The sequence below is a fragment of the Pleuronectes platessa genome, chromosome 17 (genome assembly GCF_947347685.1).
Source record: "Pleuronectes platessa chromosome 17, fPlePla1.1, whole genome shotgun sequence".
Lineage (NCBI taxonomy): Eukaryota > Metazoa > Chordata > Actinopteri > Pleuronectiformes > Pleuronectidae > Pleuronectes > Pleuronectes platessa.
The window spans coordinates 4953384-4970559 of record NC_070642.1 but is presented as its reverse complement, the minus strand read 5'-3'; the positions used below and the strand labels follow the sequence as shown (position 1 = coordinate 4970559).

The 17176-nt window shown below is 43.7% G+C and overlaps 1 protein-coding gene across 1 annotated transcript; it reads right to left on the bottom strand.

Moving 5' to 3' along the window:
• Positions 1–5019: 5019 nt before the first annotated feature.
• Positions 5020–16898, bottom strand: LOC128460603 (midasin). The gene is made up of 18 exons (XM_053445845.1): positions 16851–16898; positions 13866–14001; positions 13158–13336; positions 12861–12992; positions 12606–12747; positions 11793–12106; positions 11553–11705; positions 10619–10709; positions 10441–10554; positions 10186–10353; positions 9875–10035; positions 8865–8980; positions 8272–8446; positions 7982–8032; positions 7651–7746; positions 7239–7305; positions 6177–6319; positions 5020–6086 (listed from the first exon to the last, which is right to left on the bottom strand). The coding sequence occupies exons 1-18, from the start codon at positions 16896–16898 to the stop codon at positions 5901–5903; spliced, it is 2472 nt and encodes an 823-aa protein (XP_053301820.1). The 3' UTR covers positions 5020–5900.
• Positions 16899–17176: the final 278 nt, after the last annotated feature.

Here is a 17176-nt window from a genome sequence, read left to right as displayed (position 1 = left end):
TGACTCCTTGAATATAAACAACACAACTTCTGTGACTAACATCGATATGTAAATCATTTTAAACAAACTTTTTCACTGTTATCAAATGAAGTTTGATGGATGAAGAGAATCATATCTTTTCTCGTATGGTGTGAGTTTGTAGTTCAGGAAACTAAGCACGAACCTTCCTTGCAGTTTGCCTTATCCACGTGGCCATCCTGATCCCTGTTTTCCTGCATTTCAACAGAAACTTTGTGTTTTAAAACCATCATCATTCCATTTTAAACACTTTTGATGTAATCATTTTCAAGACATGTGACTGATTGTGTACGTACATTGTGATACACTGAAATACTGAAAGGTGAAATGCATGATGGGAGAAGTAGTTTGTTTGTAAGTGTTCCTCAAACCTACTAGAATTGATTCATCCAGTGGTTAAATTCCTCCTCAGGCAGGACACTGAAGCCCAAATTACCATGAGAGTGGGATGTATGAGTGATGGTGGTCGAGGGGACTAGAAAATCTCTAAATAACACAGTGTGTTTTGTATTTTTACATGACTTTGCAGGTCCGTGGAGCAGCCTTGCTGTTGGGTGGAGACATCTTGGGCTTGGTGGTGCTCTCGGCCCTCGGCGCTGGCTGGGGAGTCTTGGACTCTTTGCCTGCAGGTACAGACACCAGAGTCACTGATGGTTTTTCAGAGCCTTAATCCAATTATGTGAAGGTAAACAAGCTTTTACAGATTAGACTGAGAGTGTTGGATATACACAGTCAAAACCAATTACACTTTATAAAAATGAAACTAATATTTCATTTCAAATCAGTCATATAAGGCTATGAGTGGAGATGGAAGGTCCAGTGTGGTGTGGTTTAAATTGGTCTGTTAGCAGAATAAGAATTAAAAGAGGATTTCTGATGACGGAGTCTGAGGAAGCACCTTGAACCGCTTGTCCGGATGGAGCCTGAGGCTCTGGAGGAGCTTCTGTCATCATTCTGGCGCTCATCTTCTCGTCCAAGCTGAGGTCGAGATACCTCCGACAGCGCCAGTAACCAGGCACCTCCTTTGACATCATGCTCGGAATCTGTTCCAGCTCAGAGGCGCTGCTCCAGTCTGACAGCTCCTCTACTGACAGCTCCTCTATTGGTTCCACGTTTACAGCAAAGACGGGCTCCTCTAATTGGCCGGGCACGTGAGGTAAGTTGGGGGGAGGGAGTCAGATAAAACAGGCGTTAACAGAGAGGGGTCAGGGACATGGCAGCAGTGCAGCTGTTACACTGCATTAAATCCATCATGCAGGGAAGCACATGCTCAGCCTGTCTGGGAGTGACCATGTTTTAATGTTCTCATTTTAGTTTTAAGATTTACTCACCAAGAACAACCCTCGATGGTTTGGGCTCTGGTGCCAGTGCGCTGACCACCACTGGAAAACACAATGAGATGAATGCATTAGGATCATATGAGCAGTTTCTGTTCTGAAGAAGACATGTGAGATGGATCCATACCTGGTTCTTCCACTTCTTTGGTGTTGGAGGGAATATTTATTATCTGAAAGTGGAACAAATCATCACAAGTTATACCTCATGATCATGCATGAAAAAGATAAACAGTCTTTGAGATTTTCATGAAATTAAACGAGAGCGTTTGGTGAAATTCTCTAAAAAGTTGCACTGACAGCAAGAGACTTGGCCGTTTACATCTCAGCAGAATTCATTCTTTATGTCTTTATGTATTGTTATTAGAGCTGAATTTAATAATTGGGCAGATCAAAAAAATCGATATCAGGTCTGATTGTTTATGACAGCCTCTACAAAACAAGAGCTTTTCTTTACGCGCTCAGAACACTTTGCACAACAGGAAATACATGTCAGACATGATCAGTTTGCTTGTTTAATATTTCACATGCGCCAACTCTGACAGAAACTCAGATTATTCATTTCAGAGTCATGGTGTTCCTTGGTCTGGTGGAGGATGGATTTCCACGATTCATCCTGGAGAGAAATATTTTAAGCATTTTGTGTTATCACATCACTTCACTCATTTCTAGGCTTTAAAATATCAGCTCCCTGTGCCACTGACCTGCTCCTTCAGCTGCTGCTCCAGCTTCAGGAGGAGTTGTTCCTGGGAGCGAGCAGAGTCGGTTTGGACTCGCTCAAAGCGAGCCATCTCCTCAGCTTTGAAATGGCCTAGCTCACTCTCAAGTCGCTTCTCCTGGAATTACACAAAAAACAGTGAAATAACAAGTGCCTGTTATAAGAGTGGAAGCTTCAACAAGATTACGGAGAGAACTATTTTAAGCATCAATTCACTCATTTCTAGGCTGTAAAATATCAGCTCCCTGTGCCACTGACCTGCTCCTTCAGCTGCAGCTCCAGCTTCAGGAGGAGTTGTTCCTGGGAGCGAGCAGAGTCGGTTTGGACTCGCTCAAAGCGAGCCATCTCCTCAGCTTTGAAATGGTCTAGCTCACTCTCAAGTCGCTTCTCCTGGAATTACACAAAAAAACAGTGAAATCACAAGTGCCTGTTATAAGAGTGGAAGCTTCAACAAGATTACGGAGAGAACTATTTCCCCAAATCAGTTTTCAAAATCTGATCAACCTGACTTCAAATCAGTTGTTAACTATCTCTGTACATTTTCTGCCAGGAGTCGACAAGCAGCTTCAACTAACATGCAAAATAATTAATTTAATTTGAATAACAGCAGACAGCTTTCACATGAATTGTGCCTGAAATTTTTTTAAATAAGAGAAAGTTAATGAGTGCATCAAGTTTTCCTTAATCGCTCGTCACTACCACGTGACAACAAATCTGTTCGTACAAGGTTCTCCGATGTTCTGCTTTTCTTACCTGAGCTGTTTTGAGCTCCAGGTTCTGCTGCAGCTGAACATTCCGCTCCCTCAAGCCGCTGATCTCCATCTTCAGATTATTGATCTGAGATTTCATTTCCCGATCCGACTGCAGCTCTGGAGGAAAGAATAAGAGTCATATCACTTGCATTAATTAAAAGCTCATCTACAGGTGAAAGACAAGACTCTGTTCTGAACCCTTTTTCAAACTGGCGTCCCGCGGGTCGCCCCTCAGTGGCCAGGTTAGAGATCGTTGTTTGCTTGATCCGGTTTAAATCCATTTTAAATAAGAACTTTAACAGCTAAAACTTCCATTACTGTTTCACCAGAAAGCAGGACGTCTTTTACCTCATTACACTAATGATCACATCATTACACTACATGCAGTGGAAAACGTAGCATCAACAGGTGGTGGCACCAAGGGATTGTTGTTTAAATGATGGTGCTCAAATCAATCCAAAACAAAAACCATAACAGCTACAACATTCAGTCTTTTAGAAGCAGAAAGCCAACGGCTCAGTTTTCTATCTCCTCATGTTGAGGTAGAAGACGCAACGTTACGTGTATCTGACTTTACTTATGTTCCTCTCTCTCACTCTCTCTTTGTGTCAGGTGGACTTACGGCTCTCATGGTCCTCCGGATGACGGCGTTCCATGTGGCTGTTGAGGAATTGTGGAGTGAAGAACCCCTTCTTACAAATTGGACACTAAAAGAAAGAAAGAAGGAGAAAACGTTATTGATTACATTGTATAAGGCAACTCCCATTACTGAGGAAACAGGTCAGTGTAGATCCGTTATTGAGCCACCTCTGTTAGCTGAGCTAGAAGCGCTCCTAGCAGCTTACCTTATGGCTACAGAGGAGCAGCTTGGACTGGAGGTCGCTCACGAGCTTCCCCTTCAGCACAAGCTCTTCTTCCAGAGACTTCACCCTCTCCTCCTGCTGGCTCTGCTGCTCCAGCAGCTGCTCCTGCTCTTTGCGCTCCGCCTCCAGCCTCTCCTCCACCGCATGAAGGTTGAGGCTGAGGACTTCCTGGCAGTGGAGCAGCCACTCCATCGAGAGCTGCGCCAGCTGCAGGACCTTGAGAAGGCCCGGGTCCACCGGGCTCCGGCACTCCTGGCACCGCTCCCCATCCAGGCTGCACAACATCACTTCCTTGATGTGCTCCTGGAGAGTTTCTATATCCAAGTGGCTTTTTACATGGTTTATGTCCACCTTGTACATCTGCCGCCAGTCCACCGTCTCCCCGCGATGGCGGAATATGAAGTGGGGGACAGTGGAGGTACCACTGGGAGAAGTCATCCCCGCTGCGGGTACAGACTAGTGGCTGAGTGGGTCGTTCAGGATGGACTAGATCCCTGCTGATGAGTGGCTCCCTTGGGTGTCACTCGTGTAGGGGTACTAGATGCCGTTGTGAAATGGCTGCAACAAACAGAGAGACGATAACATACCATCTATTTCATCAAAGGAGGCACTGATTACATAGAAGATGAGTCTTCTATGTCATCAAAGGAGCCTCTGAGAACCACCCCTTGGGGGGGGGGCGCGGACACTCTCCGGGGGGGGGGGGGGGACTGGAGACTTCCTGTTTTTCCAACTTCAAAGAGTACGATGGAAATTTGTCAAAAACTATCGCAAAGAGGCAAACAAGAAACTAACCCATAACTCTTCTTGAACCCTCGACACCCGACATTTAACGGAGCTAACAGCGGAGAAGTTCTTCAACATGGATGACATTAAATTAATAATTGAAGTGGAGAAGTAACTTGAGTTGTATGATTCTCAGCATATGTTGTATAAAGAACAACACCAAGAAAGACACATGTTGGGACGCTGTCGCAGTTAATGTTGGAGCAACAAGTCAGTATATGCTTGAGTATATCATTGAAAAAAATGATTAAATGCAGCTTTTACTGCAGGCTGATAACAGCAGAAGTATGTGATATTATTAGTAATGCGCGGCTGTGCATGGCTGCCCACTGCTCTGTGTGTCCTCCTGTGTTCACCAGATGGGACAAAAGCAGAGAACAAATTCCCCCCATTTGCATGTCTTATGTGTGTGGGACAAATACATGTATCTTATGAAACATGCTGATCTCAGAATGTCTATTGTTGTGGTTGGAGCAATGATATATTAAGAGACAGAGATACAGAGATACTTTTTAAACAGTTTATTGTCAGGATCATCCGTGTCATGATTTAACAGATGGAAGCTCTTAAAAATGGCCAGTGTCTTCTGACACTTACATGTACGCTACGAAACACAGAGGTGATGAGAAACATTTCAATGCACATTTCATCTAGTCCTAACAGACACGTTGATGAGCCGTCGCTCAGCAGATGTGTCATCTTCAAACCACACACGCTGGTAATTCTGGGGCATTCACTCAAAACTGGAATCTGCGGAACAGTCGTTGTGCTTCAAAGTGTGTGAGATTGGAGTTTCTAAAAAATCGGTGACAGAGCTGTGGCCGTGCCTCCGACTCCTCAACCAGCAGCTGATCCAGCTGTGGAGGGAGATGCAACACTGTTCTCCTCTCCAAGGCACATTTAGGAGTTCCTCAGTCACGACCACGACAACATGCTACTGTAGGTCGTGACGTCCATTTTACACAAAGCACAGCTCTGCACGTCTGTCGTGTTCACACATGGATGACTGGATGATCTCTGCAGCACTGACTGTCCCATCCACACGGACAAACAGACGGTCAGGGGGTATTGTACAAGGTGGACAGAGGTATTTACTGACCCTTCACTGAGGTGGTTCACACGCAATGAAATCACAATTTTACTTCTATCGCTTCATCTGAGACGTGCAAGTTAAAGCAATCCTCGCTACATTACAAAAGAAACACAATTCTTCTGATAACAAAGATAAAACAGCAAAGGTTGCTATTAAACTCTACTAAAATCTACAGTAAAAATAGGAAAATAAAGGCACATGTACAGCGGTAAATCCGTCTTCTGTTTTATTTTTTTGTTCTGTTGATTTTCAGTTCTGGCTGAGAAGCTTAGCAGCAGAGTGGCATTGTGCAGTGGGTCGCCGCACACTTCTTCCCTTTGTGTGAAAGATGGCTTCTCATTGGTCGGCTGCCGTGACCAGTTCAAACCACTGCCTGAGAGCGTCGCTCAGCGTCTCCGGCAGGGCGTTGACGTCTCGCAGGATGACGTAGAAGGGGAAGGGGAACTCCTCCATGTAGGTGCGGATCTCTGGGAGTTCCCCCGGCCCTTTGAATATGGGGACCTTGATGTCGAGGATGGAGTCCTGCATTGAGCAGAGACCAAAACGCTGCTTAGTAACAGTTTGTGTACGGAAAAGAAAAATACAAGTGAAGTCAAATTCTGCTTTTCTCACCCGTGAGTTGGGGTTGTCGAGAACCACGAAGATGACAAACACATTTGCACTGCGAGCTGCTCGCACTGCTGCCGTCACCCGCTCCTTCCCCTCCAGGAAGAGACCCCTGCCGTCAGAGACGATGACCAGCAGCTGGGCCGTGTCTGTGGAGGGAGGTCAGAGGTCAGAGGGGAACGGTCAAGGGTATTAAAGGTAAATGAAACAACTCGTGCTGTTAATTAAGTTGTTTAAATGAGGTAAGGACTGTGAGGTGATAAAGTACATGTACAGTTCAAATCTGATGTAGAACAGCTTATATTCTTATTTATATCAATTCAATTTACATGAAATGGGCTTTTGAATAGCAATTGAATCAGCTTGAGTCCAACGCAACATGCAACTCTGTTAATTCCTTTGGGAAAGGACCAACGATTTCCATTTCCCAGTCTAATTGTGATATTTTAAATCAAGAGAGAATCATTAAAAAGACATGTTTATGTTGAAAAGGACTAAAATACATGTGAGCACTGGCTTCAGTGGCATACTGGGAAATCTTGCATTGTGGGACCTAGCAAAGTGACATACATGAATGAATAATTTATTCGGTACAATTCTTGTTATTGTTGCTCAGTGTTAACAGGCTTAGCTGCTTGTTGAGCTTCTACATAATTCATAATTCTGCCTGTATCACAGTGACATGAAGGGAAACGCTCCCTCTGAGGTTTTCAGTCACTTGTTCTTCCTCTTTGTCACATGACAGGTTTTTTATGGATCAGACCTAATCTGACTCCATTTACTCACACAGGTTCAGCAGGAAGAAAGACTCCAAGCAGTCACACACTTTAAAAACTTTTACAACCAATAAAACCGTTTATGAACCAACAAGAGATGTTTAATGGTTTTTAAATGTGCTGTTATTGATCAAAATGTTTTGGGTTAGTAAGATTTGAAAACAGATGTGATATTGCTGCTTAAACTTTGACATTTCAATGACAAACACATACACACACATCTCAAAAGTCCAACTATACACAGCATCAGTTGACTGAGCTGGTACAGTCAGCACGTAGCGTGAGTCGTTACCTGAGTTTACAGATCCTGGAATCTGCTGCCGAGCTGCGAGAAACATTTTGGTGGAAGTCTCCATAAACTACAGAGGAGAGAGAGGGATGAGAGAGTGAGTCAGACGGGAGGAGCTTGTTTGCTCACAGAATGTATGCAATCATATGAAAAGGCACAAGGCGGAAATGTTAACTTGTTTAAAAGCTTTTCAAACATGTATTCCTTATCTGAGGTGGGTGTCTCGGCATGGGGACACGCAGGAGGAGTCTTATTAAGGAAAGAATCACTAAGCTTTTAAAAAACAGGTGTAGTATTTCTTACAGGCGTCAGGATTAAAGCATGATTTGCTGTTCAAGGTCAGTCATGTTTAAAGGCAAACATGAGCAGCGACATTAGTTCAAATTTGAGAACAGAGGATGGTCGACCCCCCCACCTGAGCTATTCTGGTCTTCTTCTGCTGGAACTGACACAGTCGGAGGATCCGAGCCCCGGACTCGTCGTTGAACTGCTGCTGGAAGGGGTGGAGCAGCTACACCTGCTCGCCAAAGCTGAACACACCAACAGACATGACATGCACATGTTGTTCACCACAAGCTGTGCATTCCAGTTTCCCTCTTGTTTCTTTTGGGATCACGTTTGTTACTTTAATTTACGTTTGACTTCTCTAGCATTATTTGATCACTTTCTATCTTCACTGTGCAAATAAACTAAAAACAAGAATTAAAGAAAAAAAGTCCTTACCTGCACACAGACACCTGTCCAACCTCCAGTAGAGTGAGAGCGTTGATGATCACTGACAGGGATTCAAACGCCAGCTGCACCAAACACACACAGGTCATTTGTCAGATATTTACTGCAATTTCTTATATTCACTATGATTCTATAAAACAGATATTTCTGTACAGATAGTGAAAGGACCTGTCCTGTTCTATACCAACACAAACCACATTTGAACACAGCTTTAATCATCAATAATAGATTTTTAATCTATGTAACAGCCTTCTGGAAGAGCTAATACACGAGTATACAAGGTTGCATGACGGGGCTCTGTCACCTGTTTGGAGTGGTTGTCCACCATACTGGAGGAGTCATCCACAGCCAGACAGACGTGGTACTCCCTCTTACTGGGCTTGGTCCTCCTCAGCCAGATCTTGTCTTTGCGGAACTGACTGGCGATGTAGGGGATGACCTTCCTCATGTTCAGACGCTTCCCTGTGCGGTAATCTCCTCTGTGAAGCGACAGTGCAGCGCCACGGTCAACACCACTGATTAAACGTAGAGGCTTACCAGGCTACTATGGTTTTTTTAGCTAAGAACTTTTTGGACACTTTTTCCTCACTCCAGTTAAGTGTTAAGGGCAGAGGATGTGGGAATATGGGCTATAATCATTAATTGATTTAAAATAATCTGAGAGAATGAGGAAAAATATTCTCTGTTCGGTGAGACAACAATTTTACTCCTCATCCGATAAAGACAAACTGTTATGTTTTCATTTAGCCATTATGGATACTGAGCGTAGATTGATCCAAATTAGCATACAACATAATAAAGTGAGCAAAAGTGAAGTGGTCTTAAAACGTTCTAAATCAATTTGCCATCTTTACCCTGCAGCACTCATGGTGTATGTTGTGTTGTGTTTGTACTGACTTGAGCTTGGCGGCCTGTGTGGGCTCCAGGATGAGGCGGAGCTGCTCACACAGCTGCTGGGACAGAGCGGAGGTCAGGGTCTGGTACTGATGCCACATGGAGGCAGCTGCACTCTCCTGAAACAGACAAGAACACGTCGGCCACGAGTTACAACCTGATATTAGTAAATGTAAACCACTGAGATCAGAGAGAATAGATCTCAGACACAGCCGGAGATTAAACAACACTACGAGTGATAAATGTAGCCTGTGGAGTTTTGGACCACTGGTGGGACTATTGAGCAATTTGTGCAGTCAAAAGTCAAACTGTTTTGGTGTGCAATAGTGCATGTCAGCAGATGTTTCGTGGACATTCAGTCAGACCCACAGACAGAAGATATATTGCAGAAAAAAGCCAAAACCTCCCTAAGAATATAAAGTACTGATAGATAAACCATGATCTAGTCACACATGGCGTCTGTAGTTCAGGAGATAGAGCGGGTCACTGACCAGAAGGTTAGTGATCCGTTCAAGTCTCCCCATCCCACACGCCAAACTGATCCTGGGCGAGATACTGAGCCCCAAATTGCGCCCGCGGGCAGTGCCAGCAGTGTGTGAGTGATGTATGATACAACTGTATGGATGTGTGTGGATGGCAAAACTAAACTGTGAAGAGTTCTGAGTAGTCATCAAGACTAGAAGAGTGCTACATAAATACAGTCAATTAACTATTAACACAATTTACAAAGAGTGGAGGAGGAGACTTTAGATTAAACCTCCAGTTGCAGCCTCACCTCCTCCTGAGCTCCTGGAGCCAGTTTGTGCCAGGCCTCCAGCTGCAGCTCCATCTCCCTCCTAATCTCCTCTGGGTCTCTCTCTGCTTTCTGCAAACACAAACACAAACAAAGAGACACGACTTTGATACTAAATTCTTAGTTTTTTGGCCTACGGCGAAACAGAAGCCCTTAGAATGCTTGTGCAGGAAGAGGAAGAAGAGCAAATCTGAGTGTCTGTGTTACAGCGGTTGTTCACCTCCATGGTGTCCATCAGCAGCTCAGGAATAGTGTGAATTGTGGATTCTGTGCTTCTCTCTGCTCGCCTATCTTCTGCGAGACGCTGGCGGTCCTTCCATCTCTCCTGGTCCTCCTCCTCCTCGCCCTGCCTCTGCACGTCCATCTCCCCACTGTCTACACCTGCACATGGACAAAAGGAGGAAGAAGTGAGATGATGCTCAGCTTTCTTTAAAAACAACTAGAAATTCATAACCAACATAAAGGAGAAGAAGATATGCTGAAGCTGGAGAAGAACATATGCTGAAGCAGTAGAAGAAGATATGCTGGCACCTTTCTGGGAGGCCTTGGTTGAATCCAGCTGCTCAGGCTTCAGCTCCTGAACATCAGCGGCACGGAGGTCCTCTTCCTGGTCCTCTGTTTCCATGGCAACATCCTCATCTTTCTGATCCTGGTCCTGCTGAGGCCCCGCTGCTTTCTGCTGGTCTGCACTTGCCACATCTGGAAACACAACAGTCATTTATCCGCCTATAAAAACACTGATCTGAGGTTCTCATGGGCTACTTGTGTGTTTGTGTGATCACTGACCGTATGTCTGAGTGTCGTAGGCCGTCTCTCCCTGTTTGATGTGCTCGTACAGCTCAGAATCCTGCTGGGCGTCGCTCGGCCTGTTGTCTGCACTTCTGTCCTTGCTGCTCTCCACTGTACGCAGACGCTTGTTTATTTGTTCGTTGTAGTCGCCTGTCGATCGCTCGTCGCCTCTTGCTCTGAGTCTGTGTCTGTGCAGCCATTCTAGCCGTCAGCTTTGACTGGTGACCATCTGCTTGGCTGGCATCAGCTGCCCCGCTCCCATGTTCCTATAGAAGAGAGAAAAAGGTTTAATATTTTAAATTCAATCGTCTGTAAAGGGACAACTTGACTGTGGATGAAGAATTGATCCAGATCTGGCTCCACTGAACTGAGCCAGGTCTGTGCTGAGTCGATCAATGGCAGTAGCCGCTAAACTTATGACAGTGTACAATTATTTCTGACACGATCCCAACTTTCTCTGATATCATGCATACATAAGCAACACACACTTTAGATAAGGATGTCAGCAGTTTTATTGCCACTGACTGCAAAGCTTCAGGACATGAGGAGAAACGTTTCCTCTGATCGGATCTTTTCCTGTTTAACTGCACAGACAGATTTTATTAGTCAGATGTTTTATTAGTAAAGCCCTATGAGACGATTTCTGAACATGGGCTATACAAATACAATTTGATTGATTGGTTGATAATGTGTGAAGATAGGTCGCCATTGACTTCAATTGGTTCGGATTCTGCTGCTACAAAATTGACCTCTGAGATTCCAGAAGTGTTTTGTGGATTCTGACACTTCACCCACCTGTCCATCGGCATAGTGGTGAGTAGATGATGATAATTTATTTAATAACAAAGATTTCATTTTTCAGTGAACTTACCCTTTAAGACTTTTCAATGAATTTCCAGGCCCAATTTATTCAAAGTCAAGGATAATATTGCTACAATAATGACACCTCTGTACCCGCTGCTGAAACCATGTCTGAACAATCTGAAGACTAAACCTCTTCAGGTCTTATACCGTGTCCCACAGTTTGCCTGGTTTCACTGGTTTGGGTTTTCTAGAGTAACATGCCTCAGACAGGTGACGCTCTTGATTCAATTCAGAAAGAAGTGTACCTCTTTAGCTTGGTCTTTCTCCGACGCCTCTCCTCCCAGCTCCACAGCTGTGTCACTCTGGACATTCTCCTCTCCAGTCTGACCGTCTCGGTCATGCTCCTTCCTCTCTGCTGACTCTGGCTGCTCCTCATCCCCACCCTCCTCCTCTTCATCCTGCACGCATGACAAATCATTATAGTGAAACGGAGAACAAAAGTATGCGTTTGGAGAGAAGTTGCAGAAGCTCCTTTAAATACACACTTTTGGTTTGTCTCCTTTGTCGTCGCGAACAGTGTGATCTTCATCTCTTCCTGCCTCTTGTCCACTCTTCTCCTTCTCCTCCTCCTCCTCCTCTTCATCTTGCGCAGCAGACTCCTCGTCAACTCCTTTTTTCTCCCCTTCTCCCTCCTCCTCTTCAGTCTTGGGCTCTTGCTCCTTCTCCTTCTCCTCTCCTGGTAGGTCTGTCTGTTCCTCCTGCATCTCCTCTGCTCCTTCATCCTCTCCTCCATCTTTCTCTCCATCCTCCTTCTCGTCCAGGTCCATGGCTTTTTCATCGATGTCTAAGGGATTCTCTTCTAAAGAGGGAAAACATGTTTCAGAGGCTAAAAGTTATGGTAATGTATTTCAGAGATACTGTTGCACGTTCTGTGTATGTATAATTACCAAAAGATGCCTCTTTATATATCAGAAATATTTGTACTCAGTTTTTAGCACAATAACTTCTCAAAGTTATGTGTTGCTGTAACAGCTTTGGTGCTGTTCTAGGACTTCTTTAGATGACATTATACTGAATGTATTTAAACTGTATTTTAACCAAAAAGGATAGTATAATTTCTTAGGTTTTATTGTTTAACATTTGTATCTTTCATTACAGGGAGTTTTTTCCCACTCGAATAAATCTACCACACAGTTAAGTGTGCAGAAGGTCTGAACACTCTGAGACCATTTTGTCAATATATAAATTCTTCATCAGCCTCATTCTCCTTAAGCAACTGCCTCTAAAATCACTGTCCTTCAACTACATGTTCATATGATTCAAAAAGCAGCATCTCTAAGTTCAGCAGCAGGTCTCACCGTCACCCTCGCCCTCTCCATCCTCTCCAGGTTCTTCATCCTGGTCCAGATTGAGATCCTCGGGCAGATCCATGGCCTCAGCCTCAGGCCTCTTGTCCTGCTGACCGTGGTACGGATCCACTTCATTCTCATCAAACTCCCTCTGAGAAACAGCAACAGCACAGATCAGACACAGCTCAACCACAGAAGTAAGAGGAGATCAGCGTATGCAGGGAGGAGTACCTCTGAACTTCTTCAGTTCTTAATGAATATTACCTCATCTCCTTGCTCGTGGATCTTTTCTTTCTCCTCCTCAACCATCTGTTCATCTTTATCCTGGTTTTTCTTGTCTTTGTTTTGCTCTTCAGCGTCCAAGTTGTCGTCTTTGGCAACCAGCTCGGATTCACCCTGACACAGAATCCAGTGTTGACAGGAAATTAGGCCAGACAAACAACACCTCACTGGTCTTTAATATTGATTAATGTGAAAAACAGCCAATAAAATACTTAGTGGAGACATTAACGATGTATGTTAAATATTGTTTTAGCCTGATGGTAATCTAGTGTCCTTTACCTGGTCCATGCCCTGGCCAGACTCTTCCTCCTGGTCACTTTCCTCTTCCTCCTCCTCATCATCATCTTCATCATCTCCCCACATCCTCTCATCCAGAGTGTCAGTCTCGCCTTCACCCAGGTTCCCCATCTTTTTGTCCAGATCCTCCTGGTCCTCTTTATCAGAGTCTTCATCTTCACCTGAGAATGATGAATGGATGATGGATCTTATGAGCAGTTATTTTGGAAGAGGCGTTTTTACTTTCTGAAATTCTTTAGTCGTTGGTCACCAGCACGAGATGATAAAAAATGAGTTAATTTTTAACTTCTTATAAAAAGAAGCCTTCCTAGCCTGATCTTACACTGCAACAAGAAAGTTGTGCCTGCATCCGAGTACATTTCTGACCAGGTTTAAAACAGCATGAAGGGCGTGAGAAATCTAAGAAGCCCTTCCTTCTATTCTACGTGCTGCTTAAACACAAACTTAATTAGCTGAGAGCTTATTAACACAGACTGTCACTTTTTGCAATAGATGGTGCATTTAATCTGCAGTGGTTGTGGTAGTGTCAGGTCACATGACCTGGGTTTAAGGAACCCACTGAAGTCTGTGTCAACAAATCAGGACTGAGATTTTTTTTACTCCAGTTTCCCAGTAGCCAGCAGTAGGGACTAGAAAGCAAGAGATAAAACCAAGAAATGGAACAAAAGCAAAATTGGTGGGCCACATCACCTGGTTCTTTCTCATCCCCATCATGCATCTGGCCATCGAAGTCCTCTGACATTTCAATAGCGTTGTCTTCAGCCTTGATTTTCTCTTTATCCTGTTGTTCTTCCTTCTCCTGGCCCTCCTGAAACGTGTCCTCCACCTGGAGGAGGATTGGAGAAATGTTGACCAAACCAAAAATCCTCTTGAGAGATTCATCAGTAACGTGACTTATTAAACGACTTATTAAAGGCTTTGGTTTATTTTTTAATTTTTTTTCACTTTATTTATTGGTTTTCACAATTGAACATGAAATCTCATACATGCAGACGTATATGAACAAATCCCCCCCCCCCACCCCAGGGGACAAACTGAAAAGAAAAATTAAATAATGACTTCAGATCCTCGTAACACTTCTAAGCCTTCTTTTGTAAAAGCTTCTCATTAGTTAAGTCTCATTGGCTGCTGTGACTCTAACAGCAGCTCAGGGTTATTGTATGATTCTCTGGGTGCTGGAGGGCAGAGTGCAGGCATCAGGTCATGTGAACATGTAGGTTCAAATGTCTGAACAGCTTGCTGACACTGTGAAGGAGGTAGACACTGAACTCAGTTCACCTGCAGTAAGTGTGACAGGAGCTTACATCTCCATGTTAAAAAAAGATAAGAGCAGTTCTCTTTTTGGCCATGCTGCCATGTTAGAGATGTTTATGTCTGATCGTTTCCACCACACTCATCTGTCCCAACAACGACTGGACAGATGAGTTCAAAATGTATTCACATTCATGGTCCCAGAACTGGGAATCCTGAAATATGCTGCGAGATTGTCTCCCAAAAGAAACTAAAGTTTAGTCCAGTGCACAAACATAAGCTCACAGACAGAGTCTCTGAGTTTCAGCAGACGATACTGAGCTAATTCTAGGAGTCTGAACTCGGATGCCGTATTTATTACACATGCACTGAAATATCTTAAGGATTGGTTTAAAATAGTGTTACTCAAAACAAAGCTGCAGTTTGTCTGTCCTTGTCAAATAATATCATGCTCTTGCTGTTGATATAATAAAACCAAGCTTTTTATCCATTCATAAATATCCCTCTCCAGAGGCTTATATTGAATATCCTCACAGCATGAAGTGAAACTAGTCTTACACAACCAGCTGAAAGGAGATCAAATATGAGATCAAATATGTTTTAGTTTTTTTTACTGAATTCTCATTTAGATTTGATGTTCAGTTCAGGATAAGTACTTTTGTCAAATGTTGTCCCAGAAATTCTCCAGTCATCTGTGCTTTTCATTGACTATAGGAAAAAGGGGAAATGTATAAGTTGTATTTCCCACATGTGTTTTAATTGAAGTGTGAGGTCAGCTGCATGCAAGACATAAAAACACCCAAATTACATTTAAAACATTTTATTCATTAGTCGACAACATAGTACAAACCCTAAAGAGAGTAAAGACATTTCTCAGGGCATGATGTCACCCAGTGTACATTATACAGAGTAGGAGCAGGGGTTGCAGTGGGGGGGGGGGGGGGGACCCTCCATCTGCTTGACTGGCCCCTGCTGTGAAAACCTTTTGTTTTAGCAAGAGGCACAGGAGTCTCTAAGCAAATACACATCTGAGCATTGTGTGCAAATACACATTGTGTTACAAGTTTAACTACAGAAACACATCTTATAACAATATTCTCTATATAAACTTGTCATTCTTTCATTAAACTTATCTAAATACAGAATGTCCCATTACAGTCCATTTACAAATATCACTGTATAAGTTGTATAAGTGTATAAGTTGTATTTCCCACATGAGTTTTCATTAAAAACTTAGTGGTGGGTGGAGCCTGCTCTCTTCCTTGCGTCCACTGTGTGCTTCAACAAAAGGGAGAGCCTTGGTGCCCTCTTCCCTTTCTGTGCAATGAACTCCAGCTGGTTATGGTAGGTGTCCATCACCTCCATGGACGTGACCACCTCCAGGTCCTGCTGGATGAGCTGGAGGAGCTCACAGAGGCTCTCGAGAGACGGCCTGATGCAGCAGTGCATGGCTTTCTCAGCCAGAACCTTTGAGAGGAACAACTCCCCAATAAACCTGATGGTATTGAGGAAGCGACCGGAAGGTTTGGCGTTGTTTTGTTCTTCCCTCAGCCGATCAATCACCCTCACGTCCCTGACTGGCTCCAGGCAGGACCCACTCTTCTGATAAAGGCCCTCCCTGTCAAAGTTCTTCCTGTACGCTGCCTGGCAGTGTTTGACCAGCAGAGACCTGAAGGAGACGCTGGCTGACCAGTCGGACAATGATTGGACCTCCACCTGAAGAGGAGAAAACCATAAGGAAATATTAACACAAATGTAACTCACATAGTGATCAGTGTCAGCTGATTTGATCCTCAAATCTAAATGAACTCATTATTTGATTAACACAGCATGGGTCAAAAGTGAACCCACTCAGTTTGTATTATTTATATCTTTGCAGTAAATTATTTTCGTCATTCAGTATTTCAGGTTATCTTCAATTAACAGTTTTTTCCACTTCCATTCTAATTCAAAAAATGGGTAAAAAATATTGTATTGTAAAATATGGTATGATTTCCGATGTTATTTCATGCATATTAGAGTTTTTCTTTGCTATATCTTTGAAATCCACTTATTTCTTCATTTAATATTGTACGTATTCATTAAATATCTTGTTTTTAACACAAATCATAATTTAAATCCTCCCTTCTTACCTTATGAATAAATGTATATTCTTATTAAGTCTTATTTGACACTCTATTACTAGTGAGAAAGATAATTAATAATTTACCCAAGGGGTTTGGATAGCTTGTTTATCAAAGGGTTAAATTAAGGTTCCAACCTGCACATAAAAGACAAGCTGTCCAACTAAGTAAGAAACAGGATAAAGTAGCTTCCAGTCATAGATGCATCACTTACTGTTGAGAGGTGTTGGCACAACTCAGAGAAGACTGCAGCAGAGTGTGGTTTCTGCACGGCCCTCTTGAAAACGAGCTCAACCATTACCTGCAACTGCTCCTCACCGTCCGACTCCTCGTGACTCAGATCCGTCATGAAAGCTTGAAAGTTTTCAGTGATGCAGCTGACGGACTCCTCCGGCCGGACCTGCTCCTTCCTCACAGCTTCTTCAGAGGCGGCTGGAGCTTCGTCCTCTGTTGTCTCGATCATCTGGATGGAGGCAGCGCCAAAGGTGATGTCCACCTGCGGCTGATACTCGTAGGAGGCAGCGCCGAGAAAGACCACGGGGTCGTCCGGCCCTCTGATCAGCTGGGTTCCATGGCTTCTTTGAGAAGTATTAAATATGACTGTTCTGGCAGCGGCTGGAGTGTGGA

Coding starts and splice junctions, on each gene's coding strand:
- LOC128460603 (XM_053445845.1), bottom strand. CDS start 16,898: ATGACGGATCTGAGTCACGAGGAGTCGGACGGTGAGGAGCAGTTGCAG. Junction 10,036..10,185: donor AACCAAGGCCTCCCAGAAAG/GTGCCAGCATAT, acceptor GTCCATGTGCAG/GTGTAGACAGTGGGGAGATG. Junction 7,306..7,650: donor AGAAGACCAGAATAGCTCAG/GTGGGGGGGTCG, acceptor TCTCCTCTGTAG/TTTATGGAGACTTCCACCAA.